Below are 17,884 nucleotides of genomic sequence, written 5' to 3' on the forward strand. Positions count from 1 at the left end.
TCCAAGATCGGCTTTCTTACAGGACACCGAACTGCTATTTAGAAGTACCTGAAATGAATGAATTAATTCAAAACCTTTATTAAAACAGAGACCCAAAAAAATTCCAGGTGATTTGTGTTCATTTTGCATTGTTTCAGACGAAAGATCAAACATATAAGTAAACAATAATTAAATCATTTAAGTCAACCAATTTCAGCCTTGATCTTCAAAGAATCTGACAATGTCTTAAATACAAGTCAGGTAACTAAAGCAAGTTCTTTTAACATTTTGCTTTCTAAAACAGGTAATGATAACCCACTCCAGAAACTATTTTCAGTAAAGATTTTTGAATTAAACAAATGTATTTATGTTAGATCATATATTGAACCTCATATCTATACAAATAAGTGATAAACAAAGTACACAATTTAATAGTGAATACAAAAATCACAAAATAATGTGCTAATGCTTGAAAGAAAACAAAAAAATTCAATGGATATGTACTTTGGAATGATTGGGGAACGGAACACAATATTGAAGTTGAAGCTTTTGCTAAGGCTACAGGCAGGTTATATATTTCAACCTGGTTTTGGCCAAAGTACCATTTAACACTATAGGCAAAATTTTAATAGCAAAAGGTATACAACAAAAAGTCAAATAACTATGACACACAAAAAAAAAATCAACATTTCTTTTCCATGATAATGCAACAGTTTTGCCAAAATGTTATAAAGGTAGCTTTGCCAGAAATAAGTATGCAGCTTACATCCTTTTTTTTTTTTTTAAAGAAACTTGATTCGATATCAACATTATGGAATTCCATTAACTGAGCTTTTAATAGTCATTAAATTCAGACAATGCCAGATAAGGGAAATTAGTAAATATTTAACTGCTAATTTTGAAATATATATAGTTTAGATTAACTTATCCTGCCAGCAATGGAAGTGGATTGTTCTTCCTGATTACAACTGATAATCCATTATAATAGATGCAGTGACTCACATTACCATCACGAGTTACGTTCTTGAAGATTAACAACATTACTTTTGGGTCCGATTATTAAACAGAATTTATGCTAAACAAAGGTAACGGATATTTTTTGTTTAATTTCCATTGTTCCACCAACAAAGGTCAAACAAAAAATTGAAACAAATGCAACTGGTTGAAGTAATGCATTTAGAAAATATAGTCCTTTGTAATCTTAAGTGATGGCATAGCATCGTGCATGTTTTGGTCCAACCGCTGATATTCAATTGTCCTTGAGCACAGACTATCCTTCCACCGTCTGCTTTGCACTAAGAGAATATAAATCTAAAAGGGAAAGAAAGACATATTTTGATTAATGATTCAAAACCAGATGTCCTCCTCATTAAAAGTAATAATGAAAGTATTTTAATTTTCAACTAGTTAACCTTTTGTAGTTTCCATACTTTTTAAACAAACAGGAAAATAGAATCAGCTTCACCCTAAAATAGAAACACCATTTCACCTGAAACAACCTGATTTTATATTGGTGCTATATTTACATGTAACTGAATATGATCTTGTCCAGATTTTGCACGTTTAATGTTAACCAAGCCTTCCAGCTCTCATTGTGTAGGAAGGAACTTCAGACGCAAAATGCTGGAGTGACTCAGTGGGACAGGCAGCACCTCTGGAGAGAAGGAGTAGGTGACGTTTCGGGTTGAGACCCTCCTTCAGACCCTTCAGTCTGCAGAATGATTTCAACCTGAAACGTCACCCGTTCCTTCTCTCCAGAGATGCGGCCTGTCCCGCCGAGTTACTACAGCATTTTGTGTCTATCTCCAGCTCTCATTGTTCACTTGAGACCAGACAGTCATCACCTTCAAGAAGAAAAATCCGTGAGGAATAGCCAGAGGATAGAAAGGAATTCACTTTAGAAATCATATCTACCAACTCGCGGGATGAGATTAAGTAATTTCCATGTGGCTGCTACACTGCAGTCATTATGTTCTGACGGCAGAGGGGATGATTGGCTTGAGTGGTTGTTAGGGCGCCAATCTTATCAAATAGAGTCATAGGGTGATACAGTATGGATACAGGCCCTACGGCCCAACTCGCCCACACCAGCCAACAATGTCCCAGCTACACTAGTCCCACTTGCCTGTGCTTGGTCCATATCCCTCCAAACTCGTTCTATACATGTACCTGTCTAACTGTTAAAATCGAATTAGGGATGACAAATGACTGGCTATATATGAAAACAGGAGCATTTTTCTGCTCTCATCCGATTGAAAAGGGTCCACTGCAAACTCACTCTGATTTAGCACTAATTGCTAAACTTATTCAGAGAGCTACTAGTTGCCTGGTATGGCAAACAAAAAAATAAAACTGCAAATTGGTTCTATTTTGAGGATCACTGCCCCATTGGGACTGAGGCACAATGACGGTGAGGATCATATGCTTTATTGAGCATCCAAATGGCCTGTACTTACTGAAAAACATGTTAGACACACTCAATAATTCATCAGCCTTCGTGGAATTTTTTTTAGTTTTACAATTGTGGCACAGCGGTAGAGTTGTGGCACAGCGCCAGAGACCCAGGTTTGATCTTGACTACGGGCGCTGTCTGTACGGAGTTTGTACTTCTGCAGTGATTCACATTATATTGTATGTCTGTACGGAGGTGACCGTGTGGGTTTTCTCCGGGTGCTCCGTTTCCTCCTACACGCCAAAATGGTGTACAGGTATGAGAATAAATCGGCTTCTTTAAACTGTAAATTACCCCTAGTGTGTAGGATGGCGCTAGTGTATGGGGTGATCGCTGGCTGGTAAGGACACGGTGGGCCGAAGTACCCGTTTTCACGCTGTATCTCTAAAGTAGTCTAAACTGTGGATCTTTACAGTTGAATCATGTTGGCCTGTATACTTTCACCGACTCACCTTTCTTTTGTTGTGATATGTAATGTAAACAATAGCAATCAGAAAAGCAGCAGCTACCAAGTAAAAAAAGAAATGGCTCTCGTTTTCTTCAGGTGCGGCAATATATATTGGTTCATCAGGGAGCTCAAGCGTGTCCTCCACGTCATCATTATCCATGTCATTCTCTTCTATTTGAGGGTTGTCAACATACTCCATCCCTCCTGGATAATAGGATTGCAAATTATCCTGTCCAACAACCAAAAGTTGGTTATTTATCATTTCATCCATCTTGTCTGGAATGATATTTGAAGCAATGGTTTCATCCTCATCGATATCTGTGGCAATCACCATTATTTCAGTGTCTGGTTCAGTGATATTATCTTTCACTGTGAATGTAACTAATTTAGGGGTACTTTGGTCATGATTTTGGCCGATTTCTTTCTGTATTGTCACGACAGGATGCACGATCACGCTTCTTGTTGTAGTAGTATTTGGTGTGGTTGCAGATGTGGTGGTGGAGACAGTGATGGTCTTATTTGGTATAATTTCGATGATTGCTTTTGTAATTTTAGCTCCAAGTCCAACAGTTTTTGAATTTGACGTCGGGGATAACACACCGTTGAGAGTATTTCCTGCATTATTTCCAGCAGTAACTGTTAACATCTCCGTTTCCACATCAGTAGTCACTGCAAAATAAAGAGTCCAAAATTCGATCAGGCAAAGCCTACATCGTAACAAACATAAAACAGATTGACATCTCGTCCCTTCCAACCCAAGCCTCCCCCTCCCCACCCAAGCTTCCCTCTCCCCAGGTACTCTACCCTGCAATTGCAGGAGATGCAACAACTGGCCCTATGCTTCCCCCCTCGACTCCGTCCAAGGACCACGACAGTCTTTTCAGGTGAGGCAGAGGATCACTTGTACCTCCTCCAACCGCATCTACTGTATCCACTGTTACAGGTGTGGACTCCTATATATCGGCTTGACCAAGCGCAGGCTCGGCGATTGTTTCGCTGAAAACCTCCGCTCAGTCCGCCTAAACCAACCTGATCTACCGGATGCTAAACAATAACTCCCCCTCCCATTCCCACACTGACCTTTCTGTCCTGGGCTTCCTCTATTGTCAGAGTGAAGCCCAGCGCAAATTGGAGGAACAACATCTCATCATAGAAACATAGAAAATAGGTGCAGGAGGAGGCCTTTCGGCCCTTCGAGCCAGCACTGCCATTCATTGTGATCATGGCTGATCGTCCCCTGTCAATAACCCGTGCCTGCCTTCTCCCCATATCCCTTGACTCCACTAACCCCTAGAGCTCTATCTAACTCTCCCTTAAATCTTGTTATGAAGGCTGGGCAGCTTAAACCCCAGCGGTATATTGACTTCTCTAACTTCAAGTAACCTCGCTCTCTCTCTCTATCCTAGCCCCCCCCCCCCCCTTCCCAGTTCTCCGACTAGTCTGAGTGTCCTCGTTTACATTTTATCTGTTTGCACTGTTGTTACCATCTCCTAGCTAACAATGATCTATGCTACATTTTCTTGATCGCTATCCCCTTTGACTCGTTTTCACACCTTACACTTCCTTATCTCTGTATCTCCCTCTCCCCAGACTCAGTCTGAAGAAGGGTCTTGACCCAAATCGCCACCCATTCCTTCTATCCAGAGATGCTGCCGGCCCTGCTAAGTTACTCCAGCATTTTGTGTCTATCTTTGATGAGATATATTTCATCAAGATTGTCCAAAATTGTACTTAAAAGGAAATCTCATCTGATTGAATATTAAGAATATCCAAATGTGTTAGAAATCAAGGAAAAATATTTGGCCACAAGTTATAGGTAGAGGAACAAAGTTCTGTGCAGCACGGTGGCGCAGCAGTAGAGTTGCTGCCTAACAGCACACGAGACCCGGCTTTGATCCTGACTACTTGGGTGCTTGCCTGCATGGAGTTTGCATGTTCTACCCGTGACCAGTGTGGATTTTGTCCGAGTTCTTCGTTCCTCCCACACTTCAAAGACGTACAGCTTTTTGTATCTATCTTCGGTTTAAACTAGCATCTGCAATTTCATCCTCAAGCAGATTTACATACTTCAGATATCTACCCTCTAGACTAGTCAAAACAACGCTTTGTTAGAGTGGATATGGAGAGAATGTTTCCACTAGTAGGACAGTCTAGGACTAGCGGTCATAGCCTCAGAATAAAAGGACATTCCTTTAGGAGGGAGATGAGGAGGTTTCTTTTACCAGAGGGTGGTGAATCTGTGGAATTCATTGCCACAGAAGGCTGTGGAGGGCAAGTGAATGGATATTTTTAAGGCAGAGATCGAAAGATTCTTTATTAGTACGGGTGTCAAGGGGTTATGGGGAGAAGGCAGAGAATGGGGTTGAGAGGGAGAGATAGATCAGCCATGATGGAATGGCGGTGTAGACGATAGGCCAAATGGCCTAATTTTACTCCTATCACTTATGAACATGAAAACAGTGAAAGAAACAGGGTATGCAGCAATAGTACATAATGGGCACATTTATCATTTTAGTACATTGTGAAATAACTTCCATTAGATTACAGTTGCAATTAATGGATACAGGTTCACTAGCTTTTGAAGCATTACTCAATATGTAAGCAAATAATATGAGACAACAGACAAAACCAATCTCAGATTCAGCAATCCATTTGGCTAGAAATGAAATTGAAAAAATTATGACACAATAGTTGCATAGAAAAGACATTTGGATAGGGACATGTTTATGCAGAGAGTGGAGGGATATAGATCATGTGCAGGCAGATGATATTAGTTTATCTTGGCACCATGTGCGACAGACATTGTGGGCCAAAGGGTCTGTTCTTCTGCTGTACTGTTCTATGTTCTAATACCAGCGTTTAAAATAGTTGTTTCCACTTAAAACTATTGTGTCGATTAACAATGATCTACCTTGAATATCTCAAATGCATAGGGTCCCTTTTTACTCAAGAAAAAAAATACACTTTAGCAATGAAACCAGTTTGATATAAGCAAGCAGTTCGTTCAAAAGGGCACTTGCTTATTTTGAAAATGATGTCAATTGATATTAATAAAGTAATATAAACAATTGGAATCAACTCAGTTTTCATAATTTCTTGTCCCCACCCCCTCCACCCCCGATCAGTCTGAAGAAGGGTTTCGGCTCGAAACGTTGCCTATTTCCTTCGCTCCATAGATGCTGCTGCTTTTTCCAGCTTTTTTGTGTACCTTCCGTTTTCATAATGTTCCATTCAGGATTGTGTAAGGATGTCAAGATCTTTTACTTGCATCACATCAATTTGTACAGTATAGCCTGTGTTCAGACCCAAGTAAACAAGGTTTCCTGGTACACTTCAGCATCATACAGGACTATTCTCCTGTGCAACATAAACTCTGGCACTAAACAGCTATTCACACATAGCAAAGTACATTACACCAAAAATTGAATACACTCATTCATGCATTGCCTGGAGACCCTGGAAACAGACAACTTCCTTTATGGCTTTTATAAACACATCTCCAGTAATGCTTGTGCCAGACAGTGGGATATTCAAACCAGAGGCCTTCAAGAGGGACATTAATTCTGTCTAACCACAACTTTAGATCAGGGAGGGATCAGGCTGGCTAAAGCCTAAACTGCATTTGTAAAACTCTATCCTGATATTCTACAACAGTAGCATACATGTATGTAGTAACCATTTAACTTAACTCACTTAAAGGAGGAATCCTTGAAACAATTTAAAATCTGTCAGTATACTGTACTCTACCAACACTAGAATGTGTAATATGATCTAATAGATAACTCTTTATCTTAAACAGGTACCTATTAACTACATATTAATAATAACTGTTCATATTAATAATTAAAAAAGTTAACTTGTTCTTAACTATACTGATGTTGTGCGGAATCATTGATCCACACATGATCAAATCTTATACCATTTTCCATAAAGCAGAGCTCACCTTAACTACCGTATATGCTCACCTTTCATTTCTGTTTATTAACCTATACTGGCTCCACATCTCAACATTAAATTTCACAGCCTTGTTTTCATATCCCTGGTCAAATGTCACCCTGGCTTCAATCCTACAAGCTTTTGAAATATTTGCAAAGTGGATCTACAATCATCCATTACATGTACTCCAACAGCAGCATTTCTTGCTCTAATTATGCTCTTCTTAATCTCCTCACAGTTCTGTCGGTTCTCTGACTCCCAGGACAATTAGACCTACTGGAATGACACAGTGTCACCAGGACCCAACCAGCGAGGCCCACCGTGACTGTCAAGACCAGCAGCCTACAAACCCTCCTTTCCCAGCTGTTGTCAGGCAACAGAACCATTCTATCGCCAACTAGTGAGCGGTCCTGACCTACCATCTGCCTCAATTGAGACCCTCGGACTATCTTTAATTGGACTTTACCATGCACTAAACGTTACTCCCTTTATCCTCTATCAGTATACTGTGGATAGCTTGATAGTAATCATGTATTGTCTTAACATTGACTGATAAAACGCAACAAAAAAGCTTTTCACTGCACGTTGGCACACATGACAATGAACTAAACTAAACTTATTCCTGCACAAATCAAATTACCTTTGGCAACTGTGCGTTCAGCTGCCAAGGCCCAGAACACTGGAACTACTCTTCCCCCTCCCCATATACATTCATTTCCCTCTTCTTTTAAAGTGACCTTAAAGCATACTTTGACCAAGCTACTGGTCATCTGCCCCAGTACAAAGTCAAGTGGCCTTGTGCAAGTCTTTGTTTGCTAACATTCCCTTTACTGCAAATGTTCTCATGTCAGGTCAAAACCTACATAAAATGTGATATTAACAGCACCATTCACTCTCAGAAATTTACCATCGACTCCTGTCTTCTAAGATAATATTGCTTCAAACCTTTCCACCAATTCTATGCTCAAGCCTGTCCAAGTTGTTTTCTACATCTGAAAAGACTGATGAGACAAACATACCCCATTTAAAACAAAGACACAAGGAACTGCAGATGCTGGTAAAAAAAAAACAAAGTGCTGTAGGAACTCGGGTCAGGCAGCATCTATGGAGAACAGATAGGTGACGTTTCAGGGCAGGTACTTTCTTCAAACTGATTGTGGTGGTGAGTGGGGGGGGGGGGGGGGGGGGTTGGAAAGGAGAAAGCTGGAAGAGAGGACGGCACTGTGGTAAGGCTGTAGAAGTGCTGCCTTACAGCGCTTGCAGCTCCAGAGACCCGGGTTTGATCTCGACTACGGGTGCTATCTGTACATTCTCCCTGTGGGTTTTCTCCGAAATCTTCTGTTTCCTCTCACACTCCAAAGATGTACAGGTTTGTAAGTTAATTGGCTTGGTATGAATGTAAAATTGTCCCTAGTATGTTAGGATTGTGTTAATGATCACTGGTCGGCGCGGACAGGGCCGAAGGGCCAGTCTCCACGCTGTATCTCTAAACTAAACCAAAAACTAAGAGGAGGAACAAGACAAAGCCTGGGAAGTGGTAGGTGGATACAGGTGGTTGAGATGGTTGAGCGAAGGCCAAAGATGAAAAGTGTGAGATAAGGACAGATGATACACAAAGTGTGAAGCCAGATGAGGGAACATAGGTGGAAAGGGAGGAATTTGTTAGGTTAGATATCTAAAATTGGAAAATTTAGATATTTAAATTTAGATATCTAAAATTGTTGTGCTGTAAGCTACCCAAGCAGAACATGTGCAGTTTCTCTAGTTATCAAAGGTCTTCCGTCCTTATCTCACACTTGGTCTTCTATCTATCGCATTTGTCCAACTATCTGCCAATCAACACTACCCCACATACCACCTGTATCCACCCATCAGTTGCCTGACTCTGTCCTGTCCTTACCATTCTCTCCAGCTTTCTCCTTCCCACCACAATCAGTCTGAAGAAATGTCCCAACCCAAAACATTACCTATCTATGTTCTCCAGAGATGCTGCCCAACCTGCTGTTACTCTAGCATGTTGTGTCCTTTTCCCGTGTAAAACATGACTGAAACTGAAGTATTTAAGCCACCCGCAAATTCTGCCACGTAGCGTCTACATCCGTCCAAACCGGATTATTTCGATATTGGCTTTTTGCCAAAATGCATAATATTATCTTTCAAAGTAAACATATGCAGTCAGAATGCCCAAAAATATTATATGCGAAATAGTTAACATAAATTATGGGTCATTTCCTGAGATGCCAACACAAACAATCTTTGCTGACTTTTATCCTGTTTGCATGTTTCCTTTCACCCCAACTAACAATCAACATTGTTTTCTCCCTAATGAACTTACCTACATTCACAGCAAATGCATTAATGCATTTGTGCCAACTATTTCTTGTAATCATTATTTCTACATTGCAATATTTGGGTTAAGAAGTTTCCACTCTACTACTTTAACTCTATTTATAAGAGGTGTCAATGCCAATATGGCAGCTTAGAAAACATATATATAAAAATCAAAGTTTTAGAAACCATTGACCAGACAAGGATACACACAAAAAGATGGAGTGACTCAGCGGGACAGGCAGCATCTCTGGAGAGAAGGAACGTCACCCATTCCTTCTCTCCAGGGATGCCTGTCCCGCTGAATTACTCCAGCTTTTTGTGTCTATCTTCGGTTTAAACCAGCATCTGCAGTTGCTTCTTATACCAGAAAGGGATACATTGGAAAAGAAATGTTACTACAGCACAAAGTCACCAGTGTAAAAGAAGGCATTACGAAGAAAATGCTCCTAAGAGAGGGAAATCAATGCTTGCTAAAATCCAGCCAGTGGCCTTACTCAATGGGCCTCTCAACATACTTCTGCTCTTATTTACTCTCCTCATAGCTAGACCAACTATAGAGTTCCTCTTGTCCTCGCCTCACATCCCATTCTGTAATATCTTGCATGAATTTCCAACACCACAAATTCCCCTCCCCTATCAGATTTCCAATTGTACCATTCATTCGACAACTCCTTGGCTCACCCTTTCAGCTCCATCAGTCACTCACCTTCATATGGCACTTCCTCATGCACTACCTGCCCTTTTACTTTACCCATTCCCTAAAACTTTGTCCTTCGTGGTGAAGTATCAGTTCATTTACATTACTTCCAATTAGGCATATGACATTAAGTGATCAAGATAATCTCATCTACATTAGAAAAAAAAAAAACCAAGATTGGAGATATTCTGCCAAATGCTGGTCCATTCAGTCTGCATGTTAACCGTGGCTTCCAGAAGAGTGTCACTTTAATTCACCTTCCCACACCTTCTCTGACCTTCCTTTCCTCTTCTACATTGTTACAACAGAGCGCAAATAAATTGAGGGAGGTACCTCCTTTTCATAGAAACATAGAAAATATGTGCAGGATTAGGCCATTCGGCCCTTCGAGCCTGCACCGTCATTCTATATGATCATGGCTGATCATCCAACTCAGTATCCCTACCCTGCCTTCTCTCCATACCCCCTGATCCCTTTAGCCACAAGGGCCACATCTAACACCCTCTTAAATATAGCCAATGAACTGGCCTCAACTACCTTCTGTGGCAGAGAATTCCACAGATTCACCACTCTGTGTAAAAAATGATTTTCTCATCTCGGTCCTAAAAGACTTCCCTCTTATCCTTAAACTGTGACCCCTAGTTCTGGACTTCCCCAAATAATCTTCCTGCATCTAGCCTGTCCAACCCCTTAAGAATTTTGTATGTTTCTATAAGATCCCCCCTCAATCTTCAATATACTCGTATTCAGAATTCAACAATTTCTGAAGGCCATCCCTCCAAACCTGTCCTATCCATGTGTTCAAGAAGGAACTGCATATGCTGGAAAATCGAAGGTAGACAAAAATGCTGGAGAAACTCAGCGGGTGCGGCAGCATCTATGGAGCGAAGGATTCAGACTATCCATGACCTGTCTGCCTGTTTCTTAAACGATGGGATAGTCCCAGCCTCAACTATTTCTTCTGACAAATAGGAATAAGTTATTTCCATTAGCAGAAAACTGTTTAGATGCAGGTAGTATATGCAGACAATGGTAATATCTGTGTGAAAAGAAAATTAAAATTCTGATCATCTGGGTCCACAAATATTTGAATTTTTAACATGAGCTGAGAGTCAGACAACCTCTTGTATATGCTTGTAATAATTGAAGCAGCAGTATTTTCTACTCATTGCATGATATTCGAGACAGAAACACTCTGGCACAGGAGGATATCAGCCCATTGAAGCTATGCTAACTTTGCAAAGCATTCCAGTCAGACGCATTCTCATATTAGAGTCATAGAGTGATACAGGCCCTTCTTGCCCACACCAACCAACAATGTCCCAGCTATCATAGTCCAACTTGCCTGTACTTGGTCCATATCCCTCCAAACCTGTCCTATCCATGTACCTGTCTAACTGTTTCTTAAACGATGGGATAGTCCCAGCCTCAACTACCTCTTCTGGCAGCTTTTTGATACACCCACCACCCTTTGTGTGTAAAGGTTACCCCTCGGATTCCTTTTAAATCTTTTCCCCTTCACGTTGAACCTATGTCCTCCGGTCCTCAGTTCGCCTACTCTGGGCAATAGACTTTGTGCAACCACCTGGATCCATTCCGCTCATGATTATATACAAATAAGTTTTATTCTGAAGTACTGAAAGAAATATCACATGGACAATCTTAATCTCACTATCACAATCTATCCTTTCTTCTCTCATCCCACTCCCTTTCTGCAACTTCAAGCATTTTTGATTCCTATTTTTTCTGGTTTCAATGGAGGATCAACAAAAACAATTTATTTTTCTCTAGATGAACTTGTCGAATATGATTTTCTGCATCTATTTCACTTCCAGCATCTGCATCAATTTTTTGCTAGTAAACGCAAAACAAACCACTCACTTGCAAGCTGTCTGAGCATTATCAAAAATGTCACTCTTTCAAGTACAACATTCACCAAATCTAACCTCAGCTTTAAGGTATCTTTTAAAAGAATCACAATATGGCATTAACATAGAGAATTATCAGAGTTAAGTATTTAAAAAGCTTCTCGAAAAATACATTACTTACCCAAATGAATGTCTGAGGACAATATATCTGCGCAAAACTGATGGGAAACTAGTTAAAAAAGCTATTTCCTGGTACCAGCATGGATACACATTGAATTGCTGCTTTAAATGCTTTATTCGAGAGGATATAATGATATATGTAACTGAGAAAAGCAGGACCAACAATGTTAAAGATGATGGAGAATATCAGCAGCAAGAAAAATACTAGATTCCATTCCTTGGGATCGAGAATGACTCGCTTCCACTCTGGGTTTGTGGTTTTCGTGGGGGCTAATGAGAACAATGTGGGAACACAAGATATTTCACAGATTGGTCGGACGTGCCATCAGGCAAGACAGGTGGGCTGTATGCAAGGTAGTGTGCTCATTCTGCCCCATACAACGTGTGCACACTAATTCTGCAGGGGGCCCCAACAGATTATTATTGATGGATTATAATAATAGATTACAATATTATTATTATTGATTATTCTTATTATTATTTGATGGCAGAGCTCACTCGGTGAAGACAACATTCCTCTTCAGAAGTTTGCCCTCCAGAAGGTTTACCAAATGCCTTGCTATTTCCAACCTGTTGTGTCTCATTCAATGTAGTGATCTTAATGTCAAAACCGAGCTTCCAAGCAAAGAGATGTTCAGTGATGTTTGTCACTGCAGAGATTGTCCACGATGAGCCTAACATTACTGGTACCAAAGAATGGATGTTACCAATATGCGTTTACTTTGAAGCTGGGGGTAATCATTGATTACACCAGCCAACGACATGGGCTTTACACAGCCAGATCTTGGTCCAGCAGCAAGTGTGACAAGATGAATGATAAATGTGGATAAATGTGAGGTTATCCACTTTGGTGACAAAAACAGGAAAGCAGACTTATATCTAAATGGTGGCCGATTAGGAAAAGGGGAGATGCAACGAGACCTGGGTGTCATGGTACACCAGTCATTGAAAGTAGGCATGCAGGTGCAGCAGGCAGTGAAGAAAGCAAATGGTATGTTAGTTTCATAGCGAAAGGATTTGAGTAAAGGAGCAGGGAGGTTCTACTGCAGTTGTACAGGGTCTTGGTGAGACCACACCTGGAGTATTGCGTACAGTTTTGGTCTCCAAATCTGAGGAAGGACATTATTGCCATAGAGGGAGTGCAGAGAAGGTTCACCAGACTGATTCCTGGGATGTCAGGACTTTCATATGAAGAAAGACTGGATAGACTCGGCTTATACTCGCTAGAATTTAGGAGATTGAGGGGGGATCTTATAGAGACTTACAAAATTCTTAAGGGGTTGGACAGGCTAGATGCAGGAAGATTGTTCCAGATGTTGGGGAAGTCCAGGACAAGGGGTCACAGCTTAAGGATAAGGGGGAAATCCTTTAAGACCGAGATGAGAAAAACATTTTTCACACAGAGAGTGGTGAATCTCTGGAACTCTCTGCCACAGAGAGGGTAGTTGAGGCCAGTTCATTGGCTATATTTAAGAGGGAGTTAGATGTGGTCCTTGTGGCTAAAGGGATCAGGGGGTATGGAGAGAAGGCAGGTACGGGATACTGAGTTGGATGATCAGCCATGATCATATTGAATGGCGGTGCAGGCTCGAAGGGCCGAATGGCCTACTCCTGCACCTATTTTCTATGTATCTATGATTTGAGATCAGACTCTTCAGCGTGGATATTATTGGTCAGACTGGGGCGTGCACACATCTAAGTGCCACGTGGCACATACACGGTTGAAAAGCATACACGCACATGGGTTCAGGAACAGGAACCTTCACCGCCTAAACCCAGCTCAGGACAAATCTTCCGGGTGCTCTGCAAAGTGATCACCCAATCACAGTTGGCAGACTATCAAGTTCACAGTGACCTGTGTGCTCATGTACATAAATCACCAAAAGTTAACATACAGGTTCAATGAGCAATTATGATGATAAATGGAACACTGGCTTTTATTGCAAGAGAATTTAAACATGAGTGAAGACATTTCTTATTTCAATGGTTGAAAGCAAGCAAGCTGGTAATAATCATCCCAGCTTACATTTTCCCAGACACAATTGATTATCATTAATATGCAACAACAATTATACTTCTATACCTTTATTATTTACACAAAAGGTCACAGTCATTCAGAACAGAAACAGGTCATTTCACTTAACTCATCCATGCTGACCAAGAAATAAAGTCCTAGCCAGTACTCGAGTCCTGACAATATTCTCATTAATATGTTTTGAACTCTTTCAATGACGCCTTTCCTATAACAGGATAACCAAAACAGTACACAAATGCAACCTCACCATTGTCTTGTACAACTGCAACATAATGTCCCAACTCCTCTACTCAATGCCACCATGACAAATGCCCTTTTCAACAGTCTGTTTATCTGCTCTGCAGGTCACTTTCAGGTAACTAGATGAGAGGAGGAAAGTTTTGAGAAAGTTTGCACGATGGCGCAGCGGTAAAGTAGACCCGGGTTCGATCCCGACTACGGGTGCTGTCTGTACGGAGTTTGAATGTTCTCCCCGTGACCTGCGTGGGTTTTCTCTGAGATTTTTGGTTTCCTCCCACACTCCAAAGACTTACAGGTTTGTAGGTTAATTGGCTTCGGTAAAATTCTAAATCATTCCTAGTGTTAGCGTGCGGGGTGATTGCTGGTCACCGTGGACATGGTGGGCTCCAAGGGGTTGTTTCCATGCTGTACCTCCAAAGTCTAAAATGCCGTTATTCACACTCTTGTGTTTTACTGCACATCCTACCGTGCAAGGTAAAACTTCATAGTTCACCAGTTATCTGTCCGTCTTTAGCCTATGGTGTCATGACCCACCCTGAGGTGCTATTCTTGTCTGAGAAAAATACGTCCCTAGAAGATAAACAACCGTTGCTATGGAAGGGCAGAAAGAGCTGAGCCTCTTTTTGTTGATAGAATTGGATGAACATCCCAAACCAAGTCAATAATTGTTGTCTACAAAAAGCCTTGAGGTAGCCTTGAGGTAGATCCCAATTCATTCGCTCCCACTCACATACAACAGAATTCGCACATCCGAAGAGTTACAGTGCGGAGATATATTAACACCAAACACATACTCATCTACTGAAGCCCCAACACACGAGCTCTCAAACCTCGATTTCTACTCAATTTCACAGCGAGGACAAATGGATAAAGTCAGGGCTAAAATCACTGTTTGAAACAAGGAACTCATTCAAGACTCAAATCTCTTAGTTTCAGCTACCCCTAATCAAACAGGAATCGAGGAAAATTAGCACCTCTTGCAATAGTGGTAGATCAAATCACCCTCTGTCTGTCCAGATTAAACAATTTGACACAGATATCTGGAGAAAAGGCCATATACTGGTTTATATAACCCTCAAACTCAAACTTCACAAATGCTACTCCAGTCAGGATAATGAGGTCTTTTAAGTAAAACAGAAATACAATCGATCTATCTTAAGTTTAAAAAAGTTGTTTTTTATATAAACCCAATTAATAATAACCAGGGTACACAAAAAAGCTGGAGAAACTCAGCGGGTGCAGCAGCATCTATGGAGCGAAGGAAAAAGGCAACGTTTCGGGCCAAAACCCTTCTTCAGACTGATCGGGGGGTGGGGGGGGGGGGGGGGGGGGGGGGGGTGGGCGGGGAGAAGAAAGGAAAAAGGAGGAGGTGCTCGAAGGCTGGGGGATGGGAGGAGACAGCAGGAGGGCTGAGGAAGGGGAGGAGACAGCAAGGACTAACAAAATTGGGAGAATTCAATGTTCATGCCCCCAGGATGCAGACTCCCCAAGCGGAATATGAATAATAATAACCAGGATTGGGAAGAAAGAAAGCCTGGCTGTTTTAAGCTTGCGTTTTAAAAATAGCGTGAACGAAGCTAAGGATTTCAAAGCTTAAAGGAGTGTGTAACAGTTCCAGTCCAGCCAAAACACAGTCCAAGTTCATCTCTGGCGCCAGCCACGAAGATCTCCTCCCAACTGCTCTCAACACATCCTCGCTGATACCCTCACCTTCCTACTCCTCAACCACCCCTCCCCTATCAAAACCCTCCCACCCTCACTGAAAACCTGCCACTCAGTTTCTTACCCCCTACTCTTCTGCCCACTACCCTTTCCCTGCAAATCATCCCACCCTCACCCTCCTACCCCTACTCTCACTGACAACCCCTCCTGCTACCAATCACCCCTCTCTCCACCCACTGCATGCCCTACTTCTCCCATGCCCTCCTACCATCTTACTCGCAACCACTTACCCTCCTACCCACTCCCTCCCACCCACTTATTCTCAACCGGCCCTTTAATCTCACCCACCGCTATACCCCTTACCCTCACCCACCTACACTCCCACATTCCTTACTCTCACCCACCTATACTCACACCATCACCCTCCTACTCACTTACCCTCAGCCTACACCTCTTACTCTTACCTACTACCCCAAGCCCCTCCCTTACTCTTATCATCTTACCCCCCTACCCTCACCTTCCTCCATTACTCATCCTCCTATCCCACCTACCCTCACCACCCCTTCGTCTCAACCACCTACCCTCATCATTACTACCATCGACACACCCCTCCATCCTTCCTCCTCTCACCCACAACCCTCTACCCTACCTCCACTCCCCATCCCTTCCCACTTTCCCCCTCACTATTCCTCTCCTCACCACCTACCCCTCCCCACCTTCCCCTCACTCTCCCTTCCCCTCACTATTCCTCTCCCTCCCCACCTTCCCCTCACTATCCCTCTCCCTCCCCTCCCCTCACTCTCCCTCCCCTCACTCTCCCTCCCCTCACCATCTTCCCCTCACTCTCCCTCCCCTCACCACCTTCCCCTCACTCTCCCTCCCCTCACTCTCCCTCCCCTCACTCTCCCTCCCCTCACCATCTTCCCCTCACTCTCCCTCCCCTCACCACCTTCCCCTCACTCTCCCTCACTCTCCCTCCCCTCACTCTCCCTCCCCTCACCATCTTCCCCTCACTCTCCCTCCCCTCACCATCTTCCCCTCACTCTCCCTCCCCTCACCATCTTCCCCTCACTCTCCCTCCCCTCACCACCTTCCCCTCACCACCTTCCCCTCACCACCTTCCCCTCACTCTCCCTCCCCTCACTCTCCCTCCCCTCACCACCTTCCCCTCACTCTCCCTCCCCTTACTCTCCCTCCCCTTACTCTCCCTCCCCTCACCATCTTCCCCTCACTCTCCCTCCCCTCACCATCTTCCCCTCACTCTCCCTCCCCTCACCACCTTCCCCTCACCACCTTCCCCTCACTCTCCCTCCCCTCACTCTCCCTCCCCTTACTCTCCCTCCCCCCCATCATCGTCACCACCACAACACGGCCAGACCGGGATCACCGCTACCATTTCTCTCACTCACCCGGGAAGTCATTGTCGTTGACGGGGGCGGCGGGAGGGGAAAGGGCAGGGGCGGCGGCGGCGGCGAGCGCGAGCAGGGCGAGGGAGCGCGCGATCCGCCACAGCCCGAGCGCGAGCCCACTCCGGGTCTCTCTCCGTGCTGCCATCTTCTCACAAAGAGCCCGGTGCTTGCCCCGCGTCTGGCGTCACCGACCCCGCCACGCCCAACGTCTGACGTCACTGGCCCACGACCAACGTCACTGCCCGCCCCCTCCGATGCCTGACGTCACCGTCCGGCGGGTGAAGGGACGGAGGAGGACGTCCGCCCCGCGTCTTACGTCATTGTCCCCCCCTCCCCCCCCCACCACGTTGCCTGACGTCACCCACCACGCCAACACGCCCAACGCCTGACGTCACCCCCCCTCCCCACACGCCCAGCGTCTGACGTCACCACTTCGGCCCACGCACTCATCGGTGAGTGTGTCACAGATTCATAGAATGATACAATGTGGAAACAGGCCCTTCGGCCCATCTTGTCCACACAGGCCAACATGTCCCAGCTACACTAGTCCCAACTGCTTGCATTTGGTCCATTTCCCTCCAAACCTGTCCTATCCATGTACCCAAATCTGAGGAAAGACATTCTTGCCATAGAGGGAGTACAGAGAA

The 17,884-nt window shown here is 43.4% G+C and overlaps 1 protein-coding gene across 1 annotated transcript; it reads right to left on the minus strand.

Annotated features, from left to right (window-relative positions):
* Positions 1-58: 58 nt before the first annotated feature.
* LOC116978267 (keratinocyte-associated transmembrane protein 2-like) lies at positions 59-17,427 on the minus strand. Its single transcript, XM_033029288.1, has 3 exons — positions 17,238-17,427; positions 2,884-3,548; positions 59-1,290 (listed from the first exon to the last, which is right to left on the minus strand). The coding sequence occupies exons 1-3, from the start codon at positions 17,380-17,382 to the stop codon at positions 1,156-1,158; spliced, it is 945 nt and encodes a 314-aa protein (XP_032885179.1). The 5' UTR covers positions 17,383-17,427; the 3' UTR covers positions 59-1,155.
* Positions 17,428-17,884: the final 457 nt, after the last annotated feature.

This window comes from Amblyraja radiata, chromosome 11 (genome assembly GCF_010909765.2).
Source record: "Amblyraja radiata isolate CabotCenter1 chromosome 11, sAmbRad1.1.pri, whole genome shotgun sequence".
Lineage (NCBI taxonomy): Eukaryota > Metazoa > Chordata > Chondrichthyes > Rajiformes > Rajidae > Amblyraja > Amblyraja radiata.